Raw genomic sequence first — 23,172 nt, 5'->3', positions numbered from 1 at the left:
GAGCAAGGGAGCCCGGGAATGCCAGTCTGTAGAGGTTAGATTTGGGGGTCACAGAACAAGCCAAAGAAGAATGAAGAATGGATCTGAGGTGGCAGAGAAGAATCAGAGTAGACAATTTTTTAAAAGAACTTACCCTTTCTTTGAATGGAATAAATTCTTTTCTTCTCTTTTTTTTGCCTCTACTCATGTCATCCTACCCCCATCTCTGACCACATTTAGTTTTATACTGATGGTATTTCTCATGTTGCTGCTGTCGTATAAGTTGTGACTTAAAGCCTTTCCTAAATGTAGATGATTTTAAAGAGGAAATTTTAAAAAGAGGCTACTCACTTCCAAGAAGAAAATGAGCATACAGAAGTCAATGCTAGAAAATGCTCATAAATATAAATGATTTGCTGTTTCACTGCAGTTTTCTCCAGTTACTGCAATTTAGTTCAGCAGGCATTGCTTGCGTGTCTCTCACATGCCCAGCACTTTCCCAGATGCTGCAGGAGACATCAACCAAATGGCAGATGTGTGCTCTCTGCTGTGGAGAAAGAGAAAATATTATTTATGGATCAATTACTCTGTGTCAGGCACTGTGCTGGGCATTTTACCTCCATAATCTCTCTTAATTCCTTCAGCAATATGACAGGGGTTATTGCCTATTTTCTACAGGAGGAAACAGACCAAGAAAATTATAATAAGTTGCCTAATGTCAAAAAGCTAATAAGTGACTGAATTGGGGTTTGAAGCCATGTCTCTCTGACTCCAGAGCCCCACCATTCATTCATTCATCCACCCACGAGGCTAATATTTACTGAGTACCTACTAAGTGCCAGGAGCTGTTCTAGGCCCAGGAGCTATAGAGCCGTAAGACAGGATTCCCATGTACAGCAGCGCATGGTCTCCCGGGAGCCACACATGCTTTGATCCAGAGCTTGCTGATCACCGTCAGCGGTTGGTTTCTGATCTCGCGGGAAAGTAGGCAGTGAGTTCATCTGCAGAGAGTGAGCGGGCAGACGGCGAGGGTCGGGGCGGATCGAGGAGACTGGATATCCTGGAGGACGGAGTCCTGGAGGAAGGAGGTGTAACAACCAGGACACGCTAGAAGCACTGTTTCGTGAGCACTTCATGGGGCCCTGTGAATGCAAGGCTGCGCTGCTGGCGTTTCCACGCCTCATTGCAGGCCCCTTTGTTGAATATTCCAAGGTTTCACACGTGGGGTGAGTCGCATCCTTGTGAGGACTTTGTCGTAGATTTGAGGTGTTAGAGGCCTTGGCTGCACAGTGATCCCCAGGGTCCAGGGCACATGAGACAGCCTGGAGGGCCTTCCTGCAAATGGCTGAGTGGGACCCTGAGGAAGCATTAGAGGCTCCGCAGTAGGGGTTGGCCAGAGCCAGAGAATACAATGACCCTTGAACAGTGGGGGGTTGAGGGGCGCCGACCCCCGTTGCCGTCAAAAATCTGCTTATTATGCAAAAATCTGCTTTTGACTTTCCTCAAACTTAACTCCTAATAGCCTGCTATTAACCAGAAGCCTTACTGATAACCCAGTTAACACATATTTTGTATATTATATGTATTATATACTATATTCTTATAATAAGTTGAGGTAGAGAAAATAAAATGTTATTAAGAAAATTATAAGGAAGAGAAAATACAGTGAAGGTACTGGACTGTCTCTACTGATGCCGTAAGTTTATGTCATCTGTTTACAAGATGAATCATCTGTCAGTACCTACGTCAGTATTGTCTTAGATGATACAAAACACTATAGGTGTTATACTAACACTAAACATCAAAAAGGAAAAGATAATGTGAAGAAGAAATTCATATTTACTTACAGGGACAAGGATTCGTGCATTGATAAGGAAGAAGCAGCGTGTGGCTGCCTTATGTCACCTGGTGTCATTGATACAATTGCTTCACCGTAGCCCAGCCGATACACTAATGAGTGAATCTTATAAAATTTTAGGGCATATTGCAGCCATATTCATCATACAGTAATGGAAACATTGGTACATTTTTTAGAAAACTACTTTGTGTTGATAGGCTGATACGCAGCTTCTCCAATTACGAGAGAGGGGCATGCTGTACAGTAATGTAATTCTTTGAAAGCAGAGTGGTAAAAGAGTAAGAATAGTAGCACATTGTTAATTTTATATTAACTGTCACTCCCCTTATGCCTGTAAAGATAGGTTCTCCACTTTAAGTCTTGCACATGATATTCTACACACAATTTAAAAATATCTATTGAAAAAATTTGCATATTAATGGACCCACACAGTTCAAATCCCTGTCGTTCAAGGGTCAGCTGTACTATCTGGTGACGTGCTGAGCCCCTACATTTGTTCCCGGGCCATTCTGACCTGGGAACCACTAATCACATGAGCGTGTGTGGGATGCTATGGAAGATTCTCTGCCTTTAAGGATGTAGTTAAGGCAGAACATGAGATGGGTAATCTTTGGAGGTGTCTTCCTTTCCTGTTCCTTTAATTCTCTTAATTGTTTATCTACCAAAGATCAGTATATTTCCTATAGCGTCTCCAGGTCTTGTCAAATTACAGTCCTCAGTAAACGTAAACTGATAATTAGAGAGAACACCACCAGTTACGCGTGTCTGCATATATGAGTCACTCCTCTAATTGTGCACTGCGTCATTTAAGCGTTAGAGGTGTGACACATAGAGCAATCAATGTGATTTCATTCGCACAAAGCAAACTAAATTATATGCTGTGCCCGTCTTAGAGGAATTTTATTATTTTGTGGTGAGACAAGGCAAGAACTACACTTTTTGTTTTGTTCTAACCTTGCTTGTGTACAACGCTCATATTCATCGAAGTATTCCTAGTGGCTGCCACAAATAATGGCTGGGGGCGTAGAAGGTACGAACACAGCCAGCTCTAAAGGATGCCACCACCCTCACTTCAGCATCTGGGCCTGTGATGCCCTTTTTCCAGAAACGCTCGCCTGTCTTTGCTTCCATGACTGGACTCTTCTCTGAGTTTTTCTTCTCTGACTTAGATTTATCCATCCATTCCCAAAATGTATATTCATCAAAGATCTGTTCTTGGGGCATTTCTCTTTTCTCTGTATATTCTCACACTTAGCAATTTCTTCTGACATCGTGGCTCAATGGGTAGCTCTGTGTGATTGACAGCCAAAGATGTACCTCTTGCTGTCTCCCAAGTTCATGTGTTTGTTTTTTTTTTGGCTGCATTGGGTCTTCATTGCTGCGCTTCTCTAGTTGCGGCGAGCGGGGGCTACTCTTCCTTGTGGTACGCGGGCTTCTCATTGCAGAGGCTTCTCTTATTGCAGAGCACAGGCTCTAGGTGCGTGGGCTTCAGTCATTGCGGCGTGTGGGCTCAGTAGTTGTAGTTGTGGCTTGCGGGCTCTTGAGCGCAGGCTCAGTAGTGCTTAGTTGCTCTGCGGCATGTGGGATCTTCCTGGACCAGGACTCGAACCAGTGTCCCCTGCATTGGCTGGCAGATTCTTAACCCCTGCGCCACCAGGAAAGTCCCCAAGTTCATGTTTTTCATTTCCAGCAACCTGGATATTTTGCTGTCATCTCGAATTCAACTGAATACAGGCACACCTTGGAGATATTGTAGGTTCGGTTCCAGCCCCCTGCAATAAGGTGAATATCACAATAAAGCAAGTCACATGAAGTTTTTGGTCTCCCAGTGCATATAAAATTTATGTCTACAATATATTGTAGTCTCTTATGTGTGCAGTAGCATTATGTCTAAAAAAACAATGCACATGCCTTAATTAAAAAATACTTTATTGTTAAAAAAATGCTAGCCATCATCTGAGCCTTCAGCGAGTTGTAAGTTTTTGGCTGGTAGAGGGTCTTGTCTTGATGCTGATGGCTACTGACTGATCAGGATGGTGGCTGCTAAAGGCTGGGGTGAGTGTGACAACTTCTTAAAAGGCAATGAGGTTTCCCTCATCGATTGACTCTTCCTTTCATGAACGATTCCTCTGTGACCTGCGATGGTGTTTGGTAGCATTTTACCCACAGTGGAACTTCTTTCAACATTGGAGTCAGTCTTCTCAAACCCTGCTGCTGCTCCATCAACTAAGTTTATGCCATATTCTAAGTTTTTTGTTGTCATTTCAACAGTCTTTGCAGCATCTTCACCAGGAGTAGATTCCATATTAAGAAACCACTTTCTTTGCTCATCCGTAAGATGCAACTCTTCAGCTGTTGAAGTTTTACCATGAGAGTGTAGCTGTTCAGTCACATCTTCAGGTTCCACTTCTAATTCTAGTTTTCTTGCTATTTCTACCGCATCTGCAGTTACTTCCCCCCTAAAGGCTTGAGCCCCTCAGAGTCATCCATGAGGCTTGGAATCAGCTTCTTCCAGACTCCTGCTAATGCTGATATTTTGACCTCTTCCCATGAATCATGAATGTTCTTAGTGGAACCTAGAATGGTGTATCCTTTCCAGAAGGTTTTCAATTGACTTTACCCAGATTCATCAAAGGAATCACCGTCTGTGATACATATACTTCTTAAACATATACTTCTTAAATAATAAGACTTGAAAGTCAAAATGACTTCTTGATCCATGGGCTGCAGAATGGATGCTGTGTTAGCAGGCATGAAAACAACATTAATCTTGTCCACCAGAGGTCTTGGGTGACTAGGTGCATTGTCCATGAACTATAATATTTTGGAAGAAACCTTTTTTCTGAGCAGTAGGTCTCAACAGTGGGCTTAAAATATTCAGAGAACCATGTTGTAAACAGATGTGCTGTCATCCAGGCTTCGTTGCTCCATTTAGAGCAAGGGTCCCCAGGCCCCGGGCCGTGGACCGGTACCAGGCCTGTTAGGAACCGGGCCGCACAGCAGGAGGTGAGCAGTGGGCGAGCGAGCGAGGCTTCGTCTGCCGCTGGAAAAATTGCCTTCCGTGAAACCGGTGCCTGGTGCCAAGAAGGTTGGGGACCCGCTGCTTTAGAGGGCAGAGTAGATTTAGCGTAATTCTTAAGGGCCCTGGGATTTGCAGAATGGTAAGTGAGCATTGGCTTTAGCTTAAAGTCACCAGCTGCATTAACCTCTAACAGGAGAGTCAGCCTGTCCTTTGAAGCCAGGCATTGACTTCTCTTCTCTAGCTATGAAAGTCCTAGATGGCCTCTTCTAATACAAGGCTATTTCGTCTACACTGAAGATCTGTTGTTTAGTGTAGCCACCTTCATGGACGGTCTCAGTTAGATCTTCCGGATAACTTGCTGCAGCTTCTGCGTCAGCACTTGCTGCTTCGCCTTGCATTGCTGTGTTATGGAGACGGCCTCTTTCCTTAGACCTTGTGAGCCAACCTCTCCCAGCTTCAGACTCCTGCAGCTTCCTCTCCGCTCTCAGTCTTCACAGAATTGAAGAGAGTTAGGGCCTTGCTCTGGATTAGGCTTTGGCTTAGGGGAATATTGTGGCTGGTTTGATCTTCTGTCCAGATCCCTAAAACTTTCTTCATAACGCCAGTCAGCCTGTTTTGCTTTCTTACCATTCACTGGAGTAGCACTTTTAATTTCCTTCAAGGACTTTTCTTTTGCATTCACAACTTGGCTGACTGACTGTTGCAAGAGGCCCAGCTTTCAGCCTATCTCAGCTTTTGACATGCCTTCCTCACTAAGCTTAATCATGTCTAGATTTTGACTTAAAGCGAGGGACGTGCGACTCTTCCTTTCACTTGAACACTTAGAGGCCATTGTAGGGTTGTTAACTGGCCTAATTTCAATATTGTCATGTCTCAGAGAAGAGAAGAGGGAGAGAGATGGGGAAACAGCCGGTTGGTAGAGCAGTCAGAACGCATACAACATTTACTGATGAAGCTCACTGTCTATATAAGATTGTCTGTAGAGCCTGAGGTTCCTGGCTCCCCAAACTGGTCACAACAGTAACATCAAAATCACTGATCACAGATCACCGTAACAAATGTCCTAATAATGAAAAAGCCTGAAATATCGTGAGAATTACCACAGAGATGCGAAGTGAGTCATTGCTGTTGGGAAAATGGTACCAATAGACTTGCTTGATACAGCCTTCCCACAAACTTTCAATTTGTAAAAATCGCAGCATCTGTGAAGCACAGTAAAGCTGAGTGCAGTAAAACGAGGTATACCTGTACTCATTGTCCAAAACCCGTTTTCTTACCTTGGTCCCTATTTTTTGGAAGGGCACCATCTTCTCTAAGGTGGAAGAAGGAAAAGGGAGACTGAAACTGTAAGCCAGGAGAGAACTTCCTGATCTTGGAGAGGAAGTGTGGTTCATCTCAGATCGCTCCAGAGCAAAAGGAAGACAAGGGAAGGAGAAGCGAGGGTTCCTGGGGTCCTAGTATCAGTAGTTATGTTGTGGAACTTCCTGAAACAGGGACTCACTTTGTTGTGACCCACACTCCTTAATTGTACTCTTCCAGTGTCTTGGAAAGGCTGTTTACATGTAGAACCACAGAGTCCTGGAACTTGAGATTCGTAAGGAACAGGTTTCTCTGCAAGTGAGAAGACTGAGCCCCAGAAGGACAGTGTAGCCAGGTGGTTAAAGACGTGGGCTTTGGAGTCAAACAGCCCTGGTTGAATCCAGTTTGGCCATCCATTCTGTGACCTGAGGGTGAGATTAGTGTCCCCTCTCAGCTTCAGTTCCCTTGTGCGTGAAATGAGAGGGTCATGGCAGGTAAATGAGGTACTGCAGCACCCACTACGGCCTGGCATGCTCTAGTTATTACTTTGTTTCTCTTTCTGTTGGCTCCTGCTGGCATGTAAACGACAAGAAGTCAGGGTGTTTTGACTGCTTGCTCCAGCTGTATCCCCCGTGTCTAGAAAAATGCCTGGCGGACACGCAGATAGCCGCTGCATGACTCAGACAAGTGCTTAGCAGAGTGTGCAGTCCGCTGACAGTGGTGGTCGAAAAGAGCGACGGGTCGCAACCACAGAGGGCCAGAACCCAGTGTTCTGGGAAGTGCTTGGTGGCGCTTACAGGCGTTCTGGTAATTATGTTGCCAAGAAACTTTAGTGATGAATAAATGTTCTCACTAACCACCTTCCTGAAAATGGCTTGTTTTTTTTCAGTGGAGAAAAAAATTTTCATATTTTTTACTACATCTATGCTGGTTTAGCTGAAAAGAAGAAACTAGCCCATTACAAATTGCCGGAAAATAAGCCTCCCAGGTAACCCAGCAGCTTGAACTTTCATAAATAATGCTTCTACTTTTCACTTAATCACTCATTTCACTTAATTTCAGATTTTCACCTGTCCTTTCTTTTTTTTTTTTCCAGATACCTGCAAAATGACCACATCAGAACAGTACAGGACATGATGAATAATAGTTTCTATAAATCCCAATATGAATTAATTGAGCAGTGTTTCAAAGTCATCGGTTTTACAATGGAGGTGGGTATGGAAGACATTTGAACCTCTTTAGGAAGTGTCTTTTTGTCCTCGCTGATGGTGAGAGTTAGCATTTATTGAGTGGTCCATATGCCAGATATTGTGCTAAGTGCTTTACATGGATAATTTTTAAATTACTGAAATGACCTTATGAAATAACTAGAATTATAATTTTTACTTTATACATGAGGAACTGTGTCCTTGAGATACAACTGAATTTCGTTTTGTTCTTAGTCTTTTATTTTACTTATATTTGCATCTCCCACATATATATAAAATTTTATGTAAATGCAGAAATGTGATCATGTCACACATTCCTTTTTAGTGCAGTTTTCTTTTTCTAACAACTTTATTAAGATATAATTCACATACTGTACAAATCAGCCATTTAAAAGTGTACATTTTGGGGCTTCCCTGGTGGCGCAGTGGTTGAGAGTCCGCCTGCCAATGCAGGGGACGTGGGTTCGTGCCCTGGTCCGGGAAGATCCCACACGCGGCGGAGCGGCTGGGCCCGTGAGCCATGGCCGCTGAGCCTGCGCATCCGGAGCCTGTGCTCCGCAACGGGAGAGGCCACAACAGTGAGAGGCCCGCATACCGCAAAAAAAAAAAAAAAAAAAGTGTACATTTTAATGACTTTTCATACAGTTAATGAGGTGTGCATCCTTCCCCCTAATCACATTGAGAATATTTTCATGTTCTAAATTTTTCACTCCAGACGAAACCTGCTAGTGATTAGCAGTTCCTCCTCATTCCCATCCCACCTCTGCTTCTGTCACTGTACATCCGTTTATTCTGGACATTTGGCATGAATTGAGTGATGCAATATGTCACCCTTTGTGACCGGCTTCTCTCATTTGACATGATGTTTTCAGGGTCCATCTGTGTTGTAGCATGTGTCAGTACTTCATTTCTTTTTATCGAGGAATAATATTCCATTGTATGGATATACCTCATGTTATTTGTCCATGCATCACGTGATGGGCGTTTGGGTTGTTTCCACTTTTCGGTCATTATCAATAATGCTGCTGTGATCATCCGCGTCTGAGTTTTTGTGTGACATGAGTTTTCACTTCTCTTTAGGGTATATACCAAGGGTGGAAGAGCCAGGTCATAGAGTAACACAATGTTTCACCTTTAGAGGAACTACCAGACTGTGTTCCAAAGCAGCCGCACTATTTTACATTCCAACCGGCAGTGTATAAAGGTTCTGACTTCTCTCCATCTTCCCCAGCACTTATTATTATCTGTTTATAGCCATTATAGTGGGTGTGACGTGGTGTGTCACTGTGGTTTTGGTTTGCATTTCCCTAAAGGCTTATGACGCTGAACTTCTTTTCATGTACTTATCTTTTCAGGTAGTTTATCATTTACATATCTTCTTTGAAGAAACATCTGTTCAGATTCTTTGCCAATTTTTTAATTAGGTTGTCTTTTTATTATTGAGTTGTAAGAATTCTTTGTATTGTAGATACAAGTGTCGTATGATTTGCAAAAATTTTCTCTCTTTTGTTGTCTTTTTACTTTTTTGATGGCATCCTTTGAAGCCACATTATCTGTATTATTGATTTCACTTAAAAAATATTTTTATTAACGTATTAATTTGGTTTCTTGTGTTCTTTTTCTTAAGGGGAATACTTGGTTCCTCTGTTTCTTCCTTTTCCTTATTTAATAATGAAGGTATTTAAGGCTATAAATTTATCCCTGAGTAATAAAGATTTCTTTCTTTGTCCTAGGTTGTTTTTTTAAGTTTTATAACAAAATATCTTGTTTACTAGGGATTCCTGAAGGTTTTTAGAGAAGCTTTCAGACTCTGCTCTTAGCAGTTCACTGTTCGTTGTGTTGATTCAATCCTACGATAAAAAGAACACTTCACTCGGAACATGAATCAGGCTTCTAGATGAACTCTTGCAGGAAAGTAATGTGCAATTTGTTGGATTTTAATTTCATTTTCATAAATGACACTCCTGCAACTTGAAACTGTTAGTGTGTCTGCTTATGAAGTTTACTGAAATTTCTTGGGTTATCAAATCTCTACTAAGAGCCCGAGCTAAAAATAATACCTGATTCTTCTCCAAAAGTTTGGAAAATCTTATCAGCAGGATGTAAAGTGTAGACATGCTAATAGAAGTGACCCTTGACAAGAATCATCCAAATTATGTGCCGTGAGGTTATTGAATCTAATTTTGCAGCGTGTTTTTCAGGCACTGTTGCCTCCCTTCTAAAATGGAAGGCTGTCAGCGATAAACTTTTGTCCATTTGATGCATTTGCTTACCAGAAGTTAATATTTCTAAAGCTGTACCTGTTCTCAGAATAGAGAAAAGTTTGCTGCTAAGTGCGTTTTCCCAAATATGGAGCCTCTGCTGTTGACAGCTCTGACGATGGGTGGTCTCCCACTCTTGACTTCTCTTTGAAAGCCTTTGACTTGACCTTGGGTATCCTTGCTGCAGGCCTGAGGGGAAGTATTCTTAAGACCTTGACCTTTGACCTTAGGGAGTGAGGTGTGATCTCTGCCAGCTGGGTGAGGTTGGAGAAGCAGGACAGATGAATGACTTTTTTTTTGCCTTGAAATTAGGGCCTTCAGGAGAGGTTTAAGTAAACCAGGGTAATCTATGTCCATCAGGAAACATTTCAACTTTTAGAGTTAATTTTTCTGGTGTGGGCTTTCTCCATAGCCAGGAGGAATTCAGATTTGATGGGGAGACTTCCTACCTGGCTGCCTTTACAGCCCCAGAATTTAGAGTCCTCCTTGAGTTCTGAATAAGCTTTGCTACCAAGTTTCTAGATGAACTGGTTGTGGGGAGGGGTGGGTGAGAGCTGTAGGAGCCATAGGGGACCTGGCAGGGTGCTTTCAGTACCAACTGAAACAAAATAACTACTCTGGGGACCAGAGAAGAATTATTACCATGACTTCCCAGTTTTTGCCAGAAGATGGAGAATTTTATGGACCAGAGAGAGAAGCATTACTGTAGACTCATGGGCAAGCCAGGGTTGAATGCATCCTTAGGCAGATACTCTACTCACAGGAAGTCTTGAGCTAAAGTTGAGTAACTTTTTGATTTAGAAGTAGAGGCTCCAGCTTGATCATCTTTTTTTCTGAGTGACGCATTCTTTCCGTAGATTCTTGGACCCTGGCTGGAACTTTGGCTGTCTACTCTAGAACCTGCAGCTCAAATCAGGAAACTCAGTGGTTCTGTGGTCTCTAGGCAGAAAGGAGATGATTGGGACCTTCTCTCTGTTGATGCATTAAATAGCTTTAGGCTGTAAAATGGAAAAAAAGAATCCATTGTTTGTTAAGATTTCTGAGGGTTTTTAGGGAAGCTTGCAGACTTTGCTCTTAGCTGTAATACATTACTATGAAGAACTTTCTGCAGGTGAGACACATGCATGTTTCTTAAAGGGCCAGTATATAAATCTTAATCCCCTACTGCACTCTCACAGAAGAAAAAGAAGAAGAAAAAGAAGGAGGAGGGGGACGGGGAGAACAAGAAGCAGCAGCAGCAGCACAGGTTGACAGGGTGACGGGATTGACGTATGAGGACAGGACAATTCACTTGATCAGTAAAAGCCTTTGCTGGAGAGTTGGGAGAAAAATGATGAGGACAGAATAGGAGTTGAACAACTGAGAGAGTACTAAGCTTATAGAACTTACTGTGGATATCTCATGTGAAGGGTGGAGTGCTATGTGCCCTTTTTTTAGCCGTGATGTCTGGGGTGGTGGACATCATGTGACACTGAAAACTGCTGTCAGCCTTACCTGACTATATTTTGGGAACAACACCAATCTGAACTCTACCGTTTGCAGTCAGAGATGACCCTAATACATTTCCTAATAAAATAGATATGGTTATTACTAGTGCCGTGTGTATGTAATTGGTTCAGCTCTGGAAGAGGAAGTCCCTGACTCGGATGGCATGAGTTTCAGCCATATTCCAAGTGACATATGACTGCCACCCAGAGATTTCAGACAAGCCATGGGAGACACTCTGGGTGATTCCACATGCCACCCTGTTCCAGACTTGGTCCCGTTCATATGCTCTGATTTTGAGCTTCCAACGCATCGTTGGTGACCACCTGGGTCTTTTGCTCTCATTCTGGCTCAAAGGACCAAGATCTTGCTCCCTCCTGAATGTTTGAGCACCACATAAAAGCCAGCTTAGCTGCATCAGGAGTGAAAATAGGATATTTGCTGCTCCAGTGGGCTGGCATGATGCTAGTTAAACTTGACTCTACCCCACCCCGAGCCCTTCCTGGCTGTGGCTGCTTTCGGTGCATCTTCCTCACTTCTTTTTGCCAAAATTCAAATTCAGATCAGCCTCCTCCCCTTCTGTTGCATCACTTTCCCTCTCCCTAACCTCCCTCCAACCCTGCCATCACCCACAGCTTGTACCTATGGAGACAAGTTGATTTAAGCAATAGCGGGTATCCTGGCTCTTAAAGCAGAAAGGGATGCAGTGAATAAAGAAAAACACAGCATCCACTCCTGTCTCCAATCCTTGGTCCTAGGCTGAATGTTGCTACTGGTAGATGCCCCTTTGGACTGCAGTCTGGCTGTATTGGTTGCCTGGTTGGGGGAAAACAGGAGAGGCTCATTGGATCTCAGAGCACCCTCCAAACGGGAAGCATGTTGTATGCCAAGCAAGCAGCTCCTGCTGCCGACCCGGGGCTGGGCCCCTTTGTAGTACTTTTCCCTGCTGTACATCATCAGAAGAGCTTATCTTCTTACCAGTTCCTTCCCCCAGAGGTTGCTATCTTAGAAGTAGGGAACCATTTTTAATTGGTTTATTACTTCCAAGTCCCAGTCGTTAGAGGCAATGTTTCACTTATATTTGCCTCAACTCCTTTCCATTGCCTGGTAGAGCAATGTTTAGTCACATTAAAATGAAACCAGTCTAGCAGTTAGCATCTAGTGACAAACATATTTCATTTATGTAAAACTGGATGTTCCAAATTTAAACATATTCAGTGTTTACTGAACATCCAAACATATAGCTTAGGTTAAAGGAAAACATAACATCTGTTTCTGGAGCTGAAGCACAATCACTGCTAAATATCTTGTGGAGACTTTTAGTCCAGTTCAAGGTGACTCTCCTAGAATGTGCTGGTCTCCCCCCTAAAAGCAGAGCCTCAGAGAGTTAACAGGGCAGACTGTCCCGCTTTGGAGACAGTGGAATTGAACTGAGTGGGTGTTTACTTCCTTTTTATCCCACTAGTGATTTTTTTTAATGTCATCTCACTGGCTTGTTTGGATTTTTTTTTTTATTTTTTTTTTTATGTGGTACGTGGACCTCTCACTGTTGTGGCCTCTCCCGCTGCGGAGCACAGGCTCCGGACGCGCAGGCTTAGTGGCTATGGCTCACAGGCCCAGCCGCTCTGCGGCACGTGGGATCTTCCCGCACTGGGGCACGAACCCATGTCCCCTGCATTGGCAGGCGGACTCTCAACCGCTGCGCCACCAGGGAAGCCCTGGATATGTCTTTTGTCCATAGCTGCTTCAATTTCACTTTGGAAAGAGGCAACTTGCACAATCAAGTTAAATGGCTTGATTTTCACATCCTTTAATCACAGCTTGCTGCCTACACATTTTACGGCTGCACAATTTTGGTGACTCTCCAATACAGAGAGTGTCTCTCTCTCTCTCTCTTTTTCTCTCTCATTCTGTCTCTCCCCGCTTGTCTTTCTCCGGTTGGTGTCAACAGTACCCATGGTGTAGGTTTCCCTTTCAATATTTCGGGGTTTACAATTTACTTGTACATTTGTGATTCAGCACAGGCCAGGCAAAGTGACAGGCAAATCAAAATCAGATATTCTCTACAAATAACCCAAATTGGAAAACTCTTAAAACTTTTCAAAACCCATGATTTCCTAAGCCATTTTCCTGCCACAGTTTTAAGATAAATGATTAGTAGTTTTATGAGTCAACTCATTTAGAGGCAGTTTTTATTGCGTCGTGACAGGAATTTTATTTGTTTCCCTTTGCACAAAGTCACAAGTCTTTTGTCTAAGATGAGAATGCCTTTTTTTTTCCTGCTTTAATTTTGCTTACATTTCTTATAACAGTCTAAAATCACAAGCTAGTACATTTTCTTTGGATTATCAGTTATGGCTTCAGTTGTGATCAAATAATATTTGTGAAGTAAATTTTAAAGTATTTAAAGCATCGCACAGTGTTGAATTTCTATGAAACACTTTATTTTTAAAAATTGGTTTTAGTCAGCATGGGAGGGGCATAAAATTCCCTTTTAGTTAGTCATTTGATAATAATTTAAAAATGATAATTTGATACCTAGTTGTCTTCATTCAACATACATAAAAAGTTACAGTTCTTGAATGACATAATTCAGCCAACATCGATGATTTGAAGAGAATGAGAGGACCAGGGAAGCCAGTTGACTTCTCTTAGTTTGACATCATAGGCTGTGGGATAACCTTGTTATGCTGGATCCTAAAGATTGTTCCCCAGTCTGTCGGCAGCCACAGGCACTGCCTTGCTGTACTCAAGGGGACAATGATGCTAACATTCCTGTGCTGTGTTTCAGCAACTTGGAAGTGTATACAGTATACTGGCTGCAATCCTGAACGTTGGAAACATTGAATTTTCTTCTGTGGCAACTGAACACCAGATTGACAAGAGCCACATTTCTAATCATGCAGCTCTGGAGAACTGTGAGTTTTATTATCTTGCATTCAAAACTGAACTCCTAAAAAAAGTCTGATGACATACTGAAAGTGTCACATAGGGATAACTTCAAGCAGTTGTACTTTTTTGGAATCCTAAAAATGAATACTCAGATTCAATTTGTGTCAAATGGAGTTTTCAAAGTCCACTATTTAAAACAGATCTTCATGGCTACAAATTAACTAATTACTGTAGAAAACATTTCTAAAGGCTAGGCTTTCATGATTATTTTAGGAGCTATTTACATTTCAATGTAAAAACACAGAAAGCGTAGTTAAAATTTAGCAAACTGATCTGAAAAAGAGTTAAAGTTGTTATTGTGATAACAATTTGGCATCTGTTATCATTTTATAAGTAATAAAGACCTGAATATTTATTTTCGTACTGGATGGATTTTTTACACGCATTCATCTTGGGTTGATTAATTTCGGAGTCATTTTCTATGCAAGAAAAGTACATCACAGTATTTGCTTCAAATCAGCTTTTCTCTTACTGGCAGAGTTCGATGAATTATTTTAATAATTTAAGGTTTCTCACTGATACCGTCCAGTGGCAAAGCTTTTTAATTTAGAATATACCCTAATTTTTATTTTTAGTGTTGTCATATGCCTCCACAATTCCAGATTTGTTAAAGTTTCATTCATAACCTAGGAAATAATGTTATAAAATTTTGTTTATATATTTTTTTCTGATTTATACTTACTCAGGAACAGAATGAGATGTTTTAGGATAATTTCAGAGGGCCACCCTGGTCTGGATCTGTCCCCAAATCCCCATCATCTCCATCCCACCAGCTTGGTAACACAGCAGAACAAGCGTCTGAGGTTGGCATGTAATGATTGGCAGGTACCTGGAAACCTGTTCTGGCTTTTCATATATAAGGAAACCTTAATTGGCACATAAGATATTAGGTTATCAGAAGTGGAAGGAATTGCCAGAAAGCGCCAATGATAAGATTCAAACCTCACCATCTGGTCATAATTACAAGAGTTATCAGCAGCCAACAGAATGAGTTGCAATAGAGCTATGTCGTAAATATGAGTACACTTAGAAACTACCGAACTGAAAAATGATTTTGATGATTGGAAACCCATTTCCGTATAGCAGGAGACAGTTATATGGGTCACAGAAGGTTAATGTTAATATGAATATAGTTAAAACGAATTAAAGCACTCATGGAAAATAGAAATTTTACTAATTTACATTAAAGTGATTTGTAATTAAAGTCACAAGGAATTATCTCCAAACCAGGGCCGTGTTTCCAGATGATTTTACAGGTGCATGGTTTCAATCAGGCACCAGTTTTGTCCATTCTATCCCAAAACTCTCTCCCAAATATGACCTCTTGTCTTTCTCTCCATCATCATTATTCTCATCTAAGACACATCATGTCTCACCTGCACTAAGTGACCACCCAGTTGTTCATTGCACGTTAATTCTTGAACTTTTCCAGGTTGTCCTCCACAGTTCATTCAGGAACCACTTAACACATGTATCCGTGGTGTCTCTCAGCCTTCCTCTCCTATCCTCCTTGTCCCTTTCCTTCTCCCCCTCTATCTTCCCACTTGTTCTTCTTGATTAGCTTCTCATTCCCTCTGGATAAAGACCATCAAGATGAGAACTGTCTTAAAAGGGGTTCTACTTAGCAGTATATCCCCAGGTAAAACACCTGGCATGTAGTAGATGTTCAATAAATAAATATATGTCAAATTAATGAATAGTGGGGGAATAGAAATAGACATACCAGTCAATAGGAGACATTATTCAGAAACAGAGCGAAGTAGAATTACCAGAAAGGCATTACAAATCACTAGGGAATCAGTGTTGTAGGGACAAGCAACTGGCCGACCATTTGGAGGAGGGGGAGTTTGAATCCTTCTCATACGCCCTATACCAAAGTGTATTCCAAATGTCTATCAATTTAAATGCAAATAAGTAAGTAAATACATACATACATAAATGTACAGGACAAAATGCATTTATATAATCCTGAGATGAGAAAAGACTTGAAGGACTTTATGTGCAGAAAACCAAGAGCAGAAATAATTTTTTAAGTGGATATTTGACAACATAAAAATTAAAGCTTTCATACCAAAAAAAGGAAAATAAATTAAATTGCAATGTAAATGAAAAATGAGGGAAAATACTTGCAATATATATATCAAAGCATTATTCTCTTTAAACTCTTATAAATTGATTAGGAAGAGATGAATATATCAATGAAAAATAGGCAGTTTACAAAATAAGAAAATGAAAATGTGGCAGTTTACAAAGTAAGAACCACAAATCACTAATAAAAATATGCAAAGAAGAAAGTATTCAGCTTTGCTAGGAGTCAAAGTGAAAGAAGAAAGCATTCTTTTTAAAAATAATAATCCCTGGTGTCCATGAAATTGTGTTGAAATTATTTACCTTTCATTTGGCTGGTAGGAGTACAGTTGGTTTAGAGTTTTTGAAGAGCAGCTAAATAGAATATATCAAAAGGCTTAGAAGTGTTTATATACTCAACCAATTGCTGAATTTAGGCAGTTTATGCTAAGAAAATGATACAAGACAGAAGCACAGATTCATGCCCAAAATATTCATCCTAGCATTCTTTACAATTGTGAATATATGGAAGCAACCTAAATATGCAACAATTTAAAAATTGATATGTTATTATATATGTCAGAATATTATGCAGCAAATTAAAATTATATCAACAAACAGTATTCAACAAGATGGGAAATGCTTAAGCTATTAAGATAAAATGTATGTGCAGAATAGTGGTAATAAACATGCCTAGAAGGAAAGAAACGCAGAATGTTTTCTCTGAAGGTAGGATTTGTGTATTAAGCTTATATTACTTCTACATTGTGAAAAAATATTTTGTTTAAATAAGGTTCAACAATTTTAGCAACATAACCAAGAAATATCTTGTCCCAAGTGCTAAAACTAAATTTAAAATGTTCAAAATATTTTAAAAGGAGAACGACTGATTTGAGAAATCAGCCTGTCTGTCCTGTAATAGTTTGGGTTAAGTATGTTTATTATATTGAACAATGAGTTTTGTTCACTGAGTTAAAATTACCTGTGATATTTAATTAAATATTAAATATTTGTTCGGGCAATACGTTTTAACAAACTTTAGTCATTGACATATATAACTGAGAAATAGTAGTATGATTAAAAAGTATATGAATGTCAAGACGTTTTATGCTCGTTTGTTTCCATCTTGCAGAAGTTACTTAAAATGCATTTGTTTGGGTATATCCCTGAAGTCTAGGTAACTTTACAATTAATTTCCATGTTTTGAAAATGTGTCTATAATAGTGGCATCCAAATGATAGCAGAACTGTTCATTATGTTTTTAAATATTTTAACATAATTCAGTGAAATTGTGTTTGGCATCACCTAAACAACCACTGGTTTGTGTGGAAGGTCACTCTATCAGCCAGCTCAGTTTGGGTTGTGCTGTATTATACAACAGCCTATAGCTGACCAGTCGAGATTAGCGGAGAAAGATGATCTAGAAGAAACACAGGGCTCCTATTGAATAGGATATTCTTTTTATATTATAAAACCTTCACATGTTTATTTCATGTCATTTGAAGAAGGTGAATTAAGACATTTTCATTCTCTGGGAAACGACATCATTGTCATCATATCTTCTAACAACACATGTTTGTTTATTTTTAGCTGCTTCTTTGCTTTGCATTCAAGCAGATGAGCTACAAGAAGCTCTCACCTCCCACTGCGTGGTCACTAGAGGAGAAACCATCATACGACCCAATACTGTAGAGAAAGCTACTGACGTCAGGGATGCGACAGCGAAAACTTTATATGGACGCCTGTTTAGTTGGATAGTCAATTGCATTAACAGCTTATTGAAGCACAACGCATCACCCAGGTAAAAAACTTTATAGAACGTGTTCCCCAAACGTCAGGTGATGTAAATCTGTTTTCTAATTTACTGATTTGTCTGTGAGTCCCTTTGAAAATGTTTCTAATTGGTGTCATTTAATTATTAAACTTTTGCTTCTAGTTTAAGCTCTGCTTTATTTACTAATGGTGCCACTTCATTGCATCAGGTAGCTATAAAACTTTAAAACTGCTGGGACACAGAAACTGTAGCAACATGAATAAACATAATAGAAAGTGATTTTTTAATGTGACTTCTTACTGTCAATTTATATGTTCTTTTAATTAGAAGGTGTGCCGTGAAGCATATACCATTTTATACTTGCAGAGAATGTCTGTTCAGCAGTTCTTTGTCTTTGTTTTGAGGGATTGAATTAAATTTTCAAGGCAAAGGAAAACTTCCTTTTCATAGTTTAACTCTCATTATAACCCAGCAGGGGTACATATGATCTTCAATGAAATTTGGTTAAGAAATGCTGTAGATAGCTAATAAGTGATAGAGCAAGATGTGAACAGTAGTGTTATCTGACCATAACAGATGCAAAATGCAACTTAAGTCTCCAGCCTGTCGAGTGCCTTATCTGAAATCGCAGCCACCATTGAGTGCTCTCTGTACACCAGGGCTTGTGCCGAGATATATCCTTACATTTACATCCAAAGCTGTGTTCTCCTATAAATTATATAATCTTTAGAAATTGGTATGTGAAAAATATGGTGGATTCCTACCTTAAGATCACCTCCTTCACACTTGCTTACTAAGCATAAAAGACCATTTCATATACATTTCAGGGGTGTAATTCACTGTTATTTTTCCACTAAAATACACACCACACCATAGTATCATTCAGACTATCCAAGAGAGTTAAGAACATCGAGGAATAACGTTCTTAAGTCTCTCTCCCTCAAAATTAGTGAACAGAGGTAACCATTGTGGAGGAGCAGGGCAAAGTTGCATCTGGAATATTGAATTGTGAAATAGTATTGAATTGTATTTTAAATTATTTCATTATGATATAAATTAATATATATTTATATCTTTCTCCAGGTTACTGTTCATCCCATATTAAAAATTACGAGTGGATAATTAAAAACCAAATAACAGTTCTTTAAAATAAGTAAAATATCTTTAGCAGGATGTTTTAATTGTCCTAAAATGAGAGACTAAATACCCTTTCACTGAATTTTTGCTTTTCTGGTATGGTTTTTACTGAACACATTCATACTATATTCTGAGCACTGACTAGGTTTTCCCTGTGATTCATGACTCTAGGAGTAGTTTCTGTAGTACAAGGAAAATATTATACTGTCTACATATTAAAATGAATGCTCCCTAGTTAATGTTCTGTGGAGGGAAACTTTTTCAATTAAGAAAATTTTCGCACGGACATATATACACTACCAAATGTAAAATAGATAGCTAGTGGGAAGCAGCCACATAGCATAGGGAGATCAGCTCGGTGCTTTGTGACCACCTAGAGGGGTGGGATAGGGAGGGTGGGAGGGAGACGCAAGAGGGAGGAAATATGGAGATATATGTATATATATATAGGTGATTCACTTTGTTATACAGCAGAAACTAACACACCATTGTAAAGCAATTATACTCCAATAAAGATGTTAAAAAAATTTTTTTTAAAAAAAAGAAAGAAAAAATGTTCACTCTATGTCCTGGTAGTAGTTTCTTAGCTAAATCACAAAAGTGACGCTGAGATACCCTGCTTTGAATTACCTCCTAAGAAAATAAATAAGAACTCAAAATAATGCCTCTTCAATCTTCCAGTGGGAATGATGATGAGCTAAGCATTGGCATTCTGGATATATTTGGCTTTGAAAATTTCAAAAAAAATTCCTTTGAGCAGCTGTGCATTAACATTGCAAATGAACAAATTCAGTTTTATTTCAATCAACATGTGTTCGCCTGGGAACAGGTAAGTTGAGGTGCTTTGTTATATATAGTATAGATGCATGCAGTGTGTGTGTTCTGTGGAGAATTGTACTATGAAGCAGGATCTAAATCATAGATTTAAAGCCTGAAACATTTAATAAAGACCAAAAAAAGGTTTCCTTTTCTCCATGCTCATTATAAAAACAAAAACAAGCCAAAAAGCTGGTATGAATTTAGTGTGTCTTGATACGTGGTGCTGAGTGTACTCCACCAAAAATCACCGGACTCTTCTCCAAAACTTAGCACGTCTGAGTCCTTGCAAAACAAAGAAGTTTCCTTTGGAAATTTAAGTAAGCAGATGTGTCTAGCTCTTTCTTTCTGTAGACTGCATAGCTGAAATTCTGTTTGAAATGTAAATATCCATCTAAAATGCATTAAACTTCAGAATTCCAGTTGCTAGGCAGCAGAATGCAAGATAATGGATTTGATGTAAATGCTATGAAACGGTAATTTTGTCACAGTACAATGTGTAATAATGATTCAGCTTCAAAAGTCAGAAACTCACTTGCATCGCATTTGGCAAAACGTTAGTGTTAAAATTATTTAGTTAATCAAGTCTAAAAGAAATAGTAGTATTTTATATCATTTAGTGTGCTATTTCTCCTTTAAATAATATTAAATTGTTTTGTGTTTACTGATTAAAACTGAGGTTTTTGTTTAAGTTTGAGATAAATTAGAGGTACATGATGAACCTCTTTTGCTTCAAAATATTTAGCCTTATTGCAAATTTACTTTGAGATCGCATCTTGAAAACAGTGGTTGCACAAAAAATGTTTGGATTGTGACATTTCTTAGGTCAAAAAAGGGACATAAATTTAAGATTTTATCTGTGTTTGCACAGCTCTCATCTACCCCAGATTCTTGTTCATCACATACTCATTCTCTCACCCTCTCCCTCTACCCCTTCTCCACTCCTCTCCAGTAGCGCCATCCTTTGGCCTAGTTATATGATGAAATCCTTTAAAGTCTTTAAAAACAGAGCCCTTCTCCAGCCTGCTATGTCTGCAGCCATAGCCCTCCCCCTTCCCTTCATAGCCAGTCTCCTTGAAAACATATTCAACCTTCACTGTAATGTATTGATTTCTTCCCCGCCTGGGTACGTTGAGTCCGTAGTATCTGGCTACTGGAAGGGCCCTTCTTAATCTCATCACTCATTAGTATCAGAAACATTTTAGTCTCCACATTATTATTGTCAACCCTGTTGACAGACTCCTGTTTCTGGAAAATCCCTCTTTTGTCATCCCTAACACGCTTTCTGTTTCTCTTGCTCTCTGATGGGTTCCTCCTTTACTCTTCCTGCACCAGCCCATAAATCCGTGGTTCTTAACCCTGGCTACATATTTGAATCACTTGGGTAAAATCCCAGTGCTCAGATCCTATCCCAGACCCATTAAGTCAGATATCGTCGAATGAGACCTAGCTATCACTATTTTTCAAAGGTTCCCAGTCTCTTCCAATGTGCAGCCAATTACTGCCCTAAATGCGAGCTCCCAATAGCTTCCATTTTTGACCTCTTCTTATATTCACTAGGAAAGAATCTATTTCCAATATTTCAAGTACTCCCTAAATGCTAGGGATGCTTCAGTCCTCACCTCCAGCCCATGCCTCTCTCTAAACCTCCCCTGATTAGGACAGCTTCCAGAACTTTATCCAGAATTGAACCCATCATCTTTCCCTCCCACTTACATTCTTTCTTAGAGAATGACATCTCTGTCCACCAGCTTACTCAAGCCAAAAATGTTATGTTACATTTCATTTCTCATTTCTGAAATCCAAAAAATCAGTGAGACTTATTCTTACTCCTCCCTCCCCTATGGTCCAGTAAAAACATTTGACATCACAGTGTTTAGTTTCCGTTTTTGCTCTCTCTCACTAGGCTGAAGACTCCTTGAGGTCAAGGATTGTGGGATTGTGTATTAATTCTTTTTGTATCTTCAGAGCCTGACATATAGCAAATGCTCAATGAATATTTATTAATCAATGTCATCTTGCTTTAATGACTCACAGTGTTCACAGAATCCATTCTAACCAGAGATTGAAATAAGTAAATTTTTTTTGGTTTGGACTTTTTGATAGGGATCTATTAGGATTACTTGCTTCATGGGACCAGGTGCGTCTTTGTGTATTTCCCCATCTGATTAATTAATTAACAACTTGTGTTAGCAGACTTCTATTATTCTTCTCTTTGGGGGGTTGAGGTTAGAACCTGATTTTATTGGAACTACCCTTTAAACCCGTGTACATATCTTTCAATAATTATTTGCTTTTCACTTTTTTATAAAATTGTAGTTTACAGTTCACTTTGATCGATAGCCTTGAATTTCATTCATCATCCTAATGCTCTTAATTGTTTTGTCTTTGGGCTTGCTACAAATGAAACTACTCTAATATGGCTCCTTTACAACTATCCTTGAGAGGCTTTCAAGACAAAACCAAGTCAAAATTGCCCCAACAAATTAAAAATGTAACTAGGATCCAAGATTATGCAAAGCACTTTGAGGAATTAAGGCCATTCCCAGTCCTTTCGATTGCCTTCCTAGGGTAACGACCCAAGCATCCCTACTTCATAATCTTACGGACCAAGCATTGGCAACTGAGTGATCAGGTCAGTGAATCTGTGATCTGGTGGACACAGGGGTAGTCAGAGATTCTGTTGATTTTAACGTGTGTGTGCACCTGTTTGGGTTTCTTTTTCTTTCACTCTGTCACTTACGTGTGAAAGCAAAAATTGTAACTGAGAAATGCTTATGTAGCTGTATGTATTAGCTACCACAGATAAAGAGAGCACATTTACACCAATTTCTATACATAAGAAACAGCTACTTAAGCCAAATAATTAATTAAAATCATGGTCACACTTCTTCTGGTCAAATGTAATCATAGGTTTGACCTAAGAGCTCCTTCGCTTAGTAAAGCTGTTATTGCTTATCAGGAAGACATAATGTTCTCAGTTTCATGGACATACAAATGATCTATCCAATCTGAGCAAGACACAAGCCTTGGGTAGCATCTACACAGATGAAACCACTTCTGGTTCTGCTTTAATCAACAAATATTATCTTTATCGTCAGTCCTACAGCACTGGGACATAAAGTTTAGCTAAAGACGTTTCCTGCTTTTGCCCCAGTTCTGTTTGCATGTGATGTACAGTAAAGTTGGTTATTAAGGTATTTTGAATATCATTTTCCTATTAATTTCTATTAAAACAATAATCAATAGACTATAGTAAAACATGTTTAGTGAAAGACTTTATGACAGTGACCTAATCCATAGTTTGTTGAGTG

At 39.8% G+C, this 23,172-nt stretch overlaps 1 protein-coding gene across 1 annotated transcript in view; it reads left to right on the top strand.

The window, feature by feature from the left end:
- The window catches only part of MYO3A (myosin IIIA), a 172,989-nt gene that overhangs the window by 82,049 nt on the left and 67,768 nt on the right, over window positions 1-23,172 (top strand). The window contains exons 14-18 of the mRNA XM_022580201.2: window positions 7,048-7,146; window positions 7,255-7,369; window positions 13,904-14,030; window positions 17,722-17,932; window positions 19,724-19,871. Of these exons, the coding sequence (XP_022435909.2) occupies window positions 7,048-7,146; window positions 7,255-7,369; window positions 13,904-14,030; window positions 17,722-17,932; window positions 19,724-19,871 (700 nt within the window). The remainder of the gene's footprint in view (window positions 1-7,047; window positions 7,147-7,254; window positions 7,370-13,903; window positions 14,031-17,721; window positions 17,933-19,723; window positions 19,872-23,172) is intronic.

Source organism: Delphinapterus leucas, chromosome 2 (assembly GCF_059928025.1).
Source record: "Delphinapterus leucas isolate spDelLeu-1000000601 "Yukka" chromosome 2, BTC_Dleu_Yukka2, whole genome shotgun sequence".
NCBI classification, from domain to species: domain Eukaryota; kingdom Metazoa; phylum Chordata; class Mammalia; order Artiodactyla; family Monodontidae; genus Delphinapterus; species Delphinapterus leucas.
This window is presented reverse-complemented; position numbering and strand designations above follow the sequence as displayed.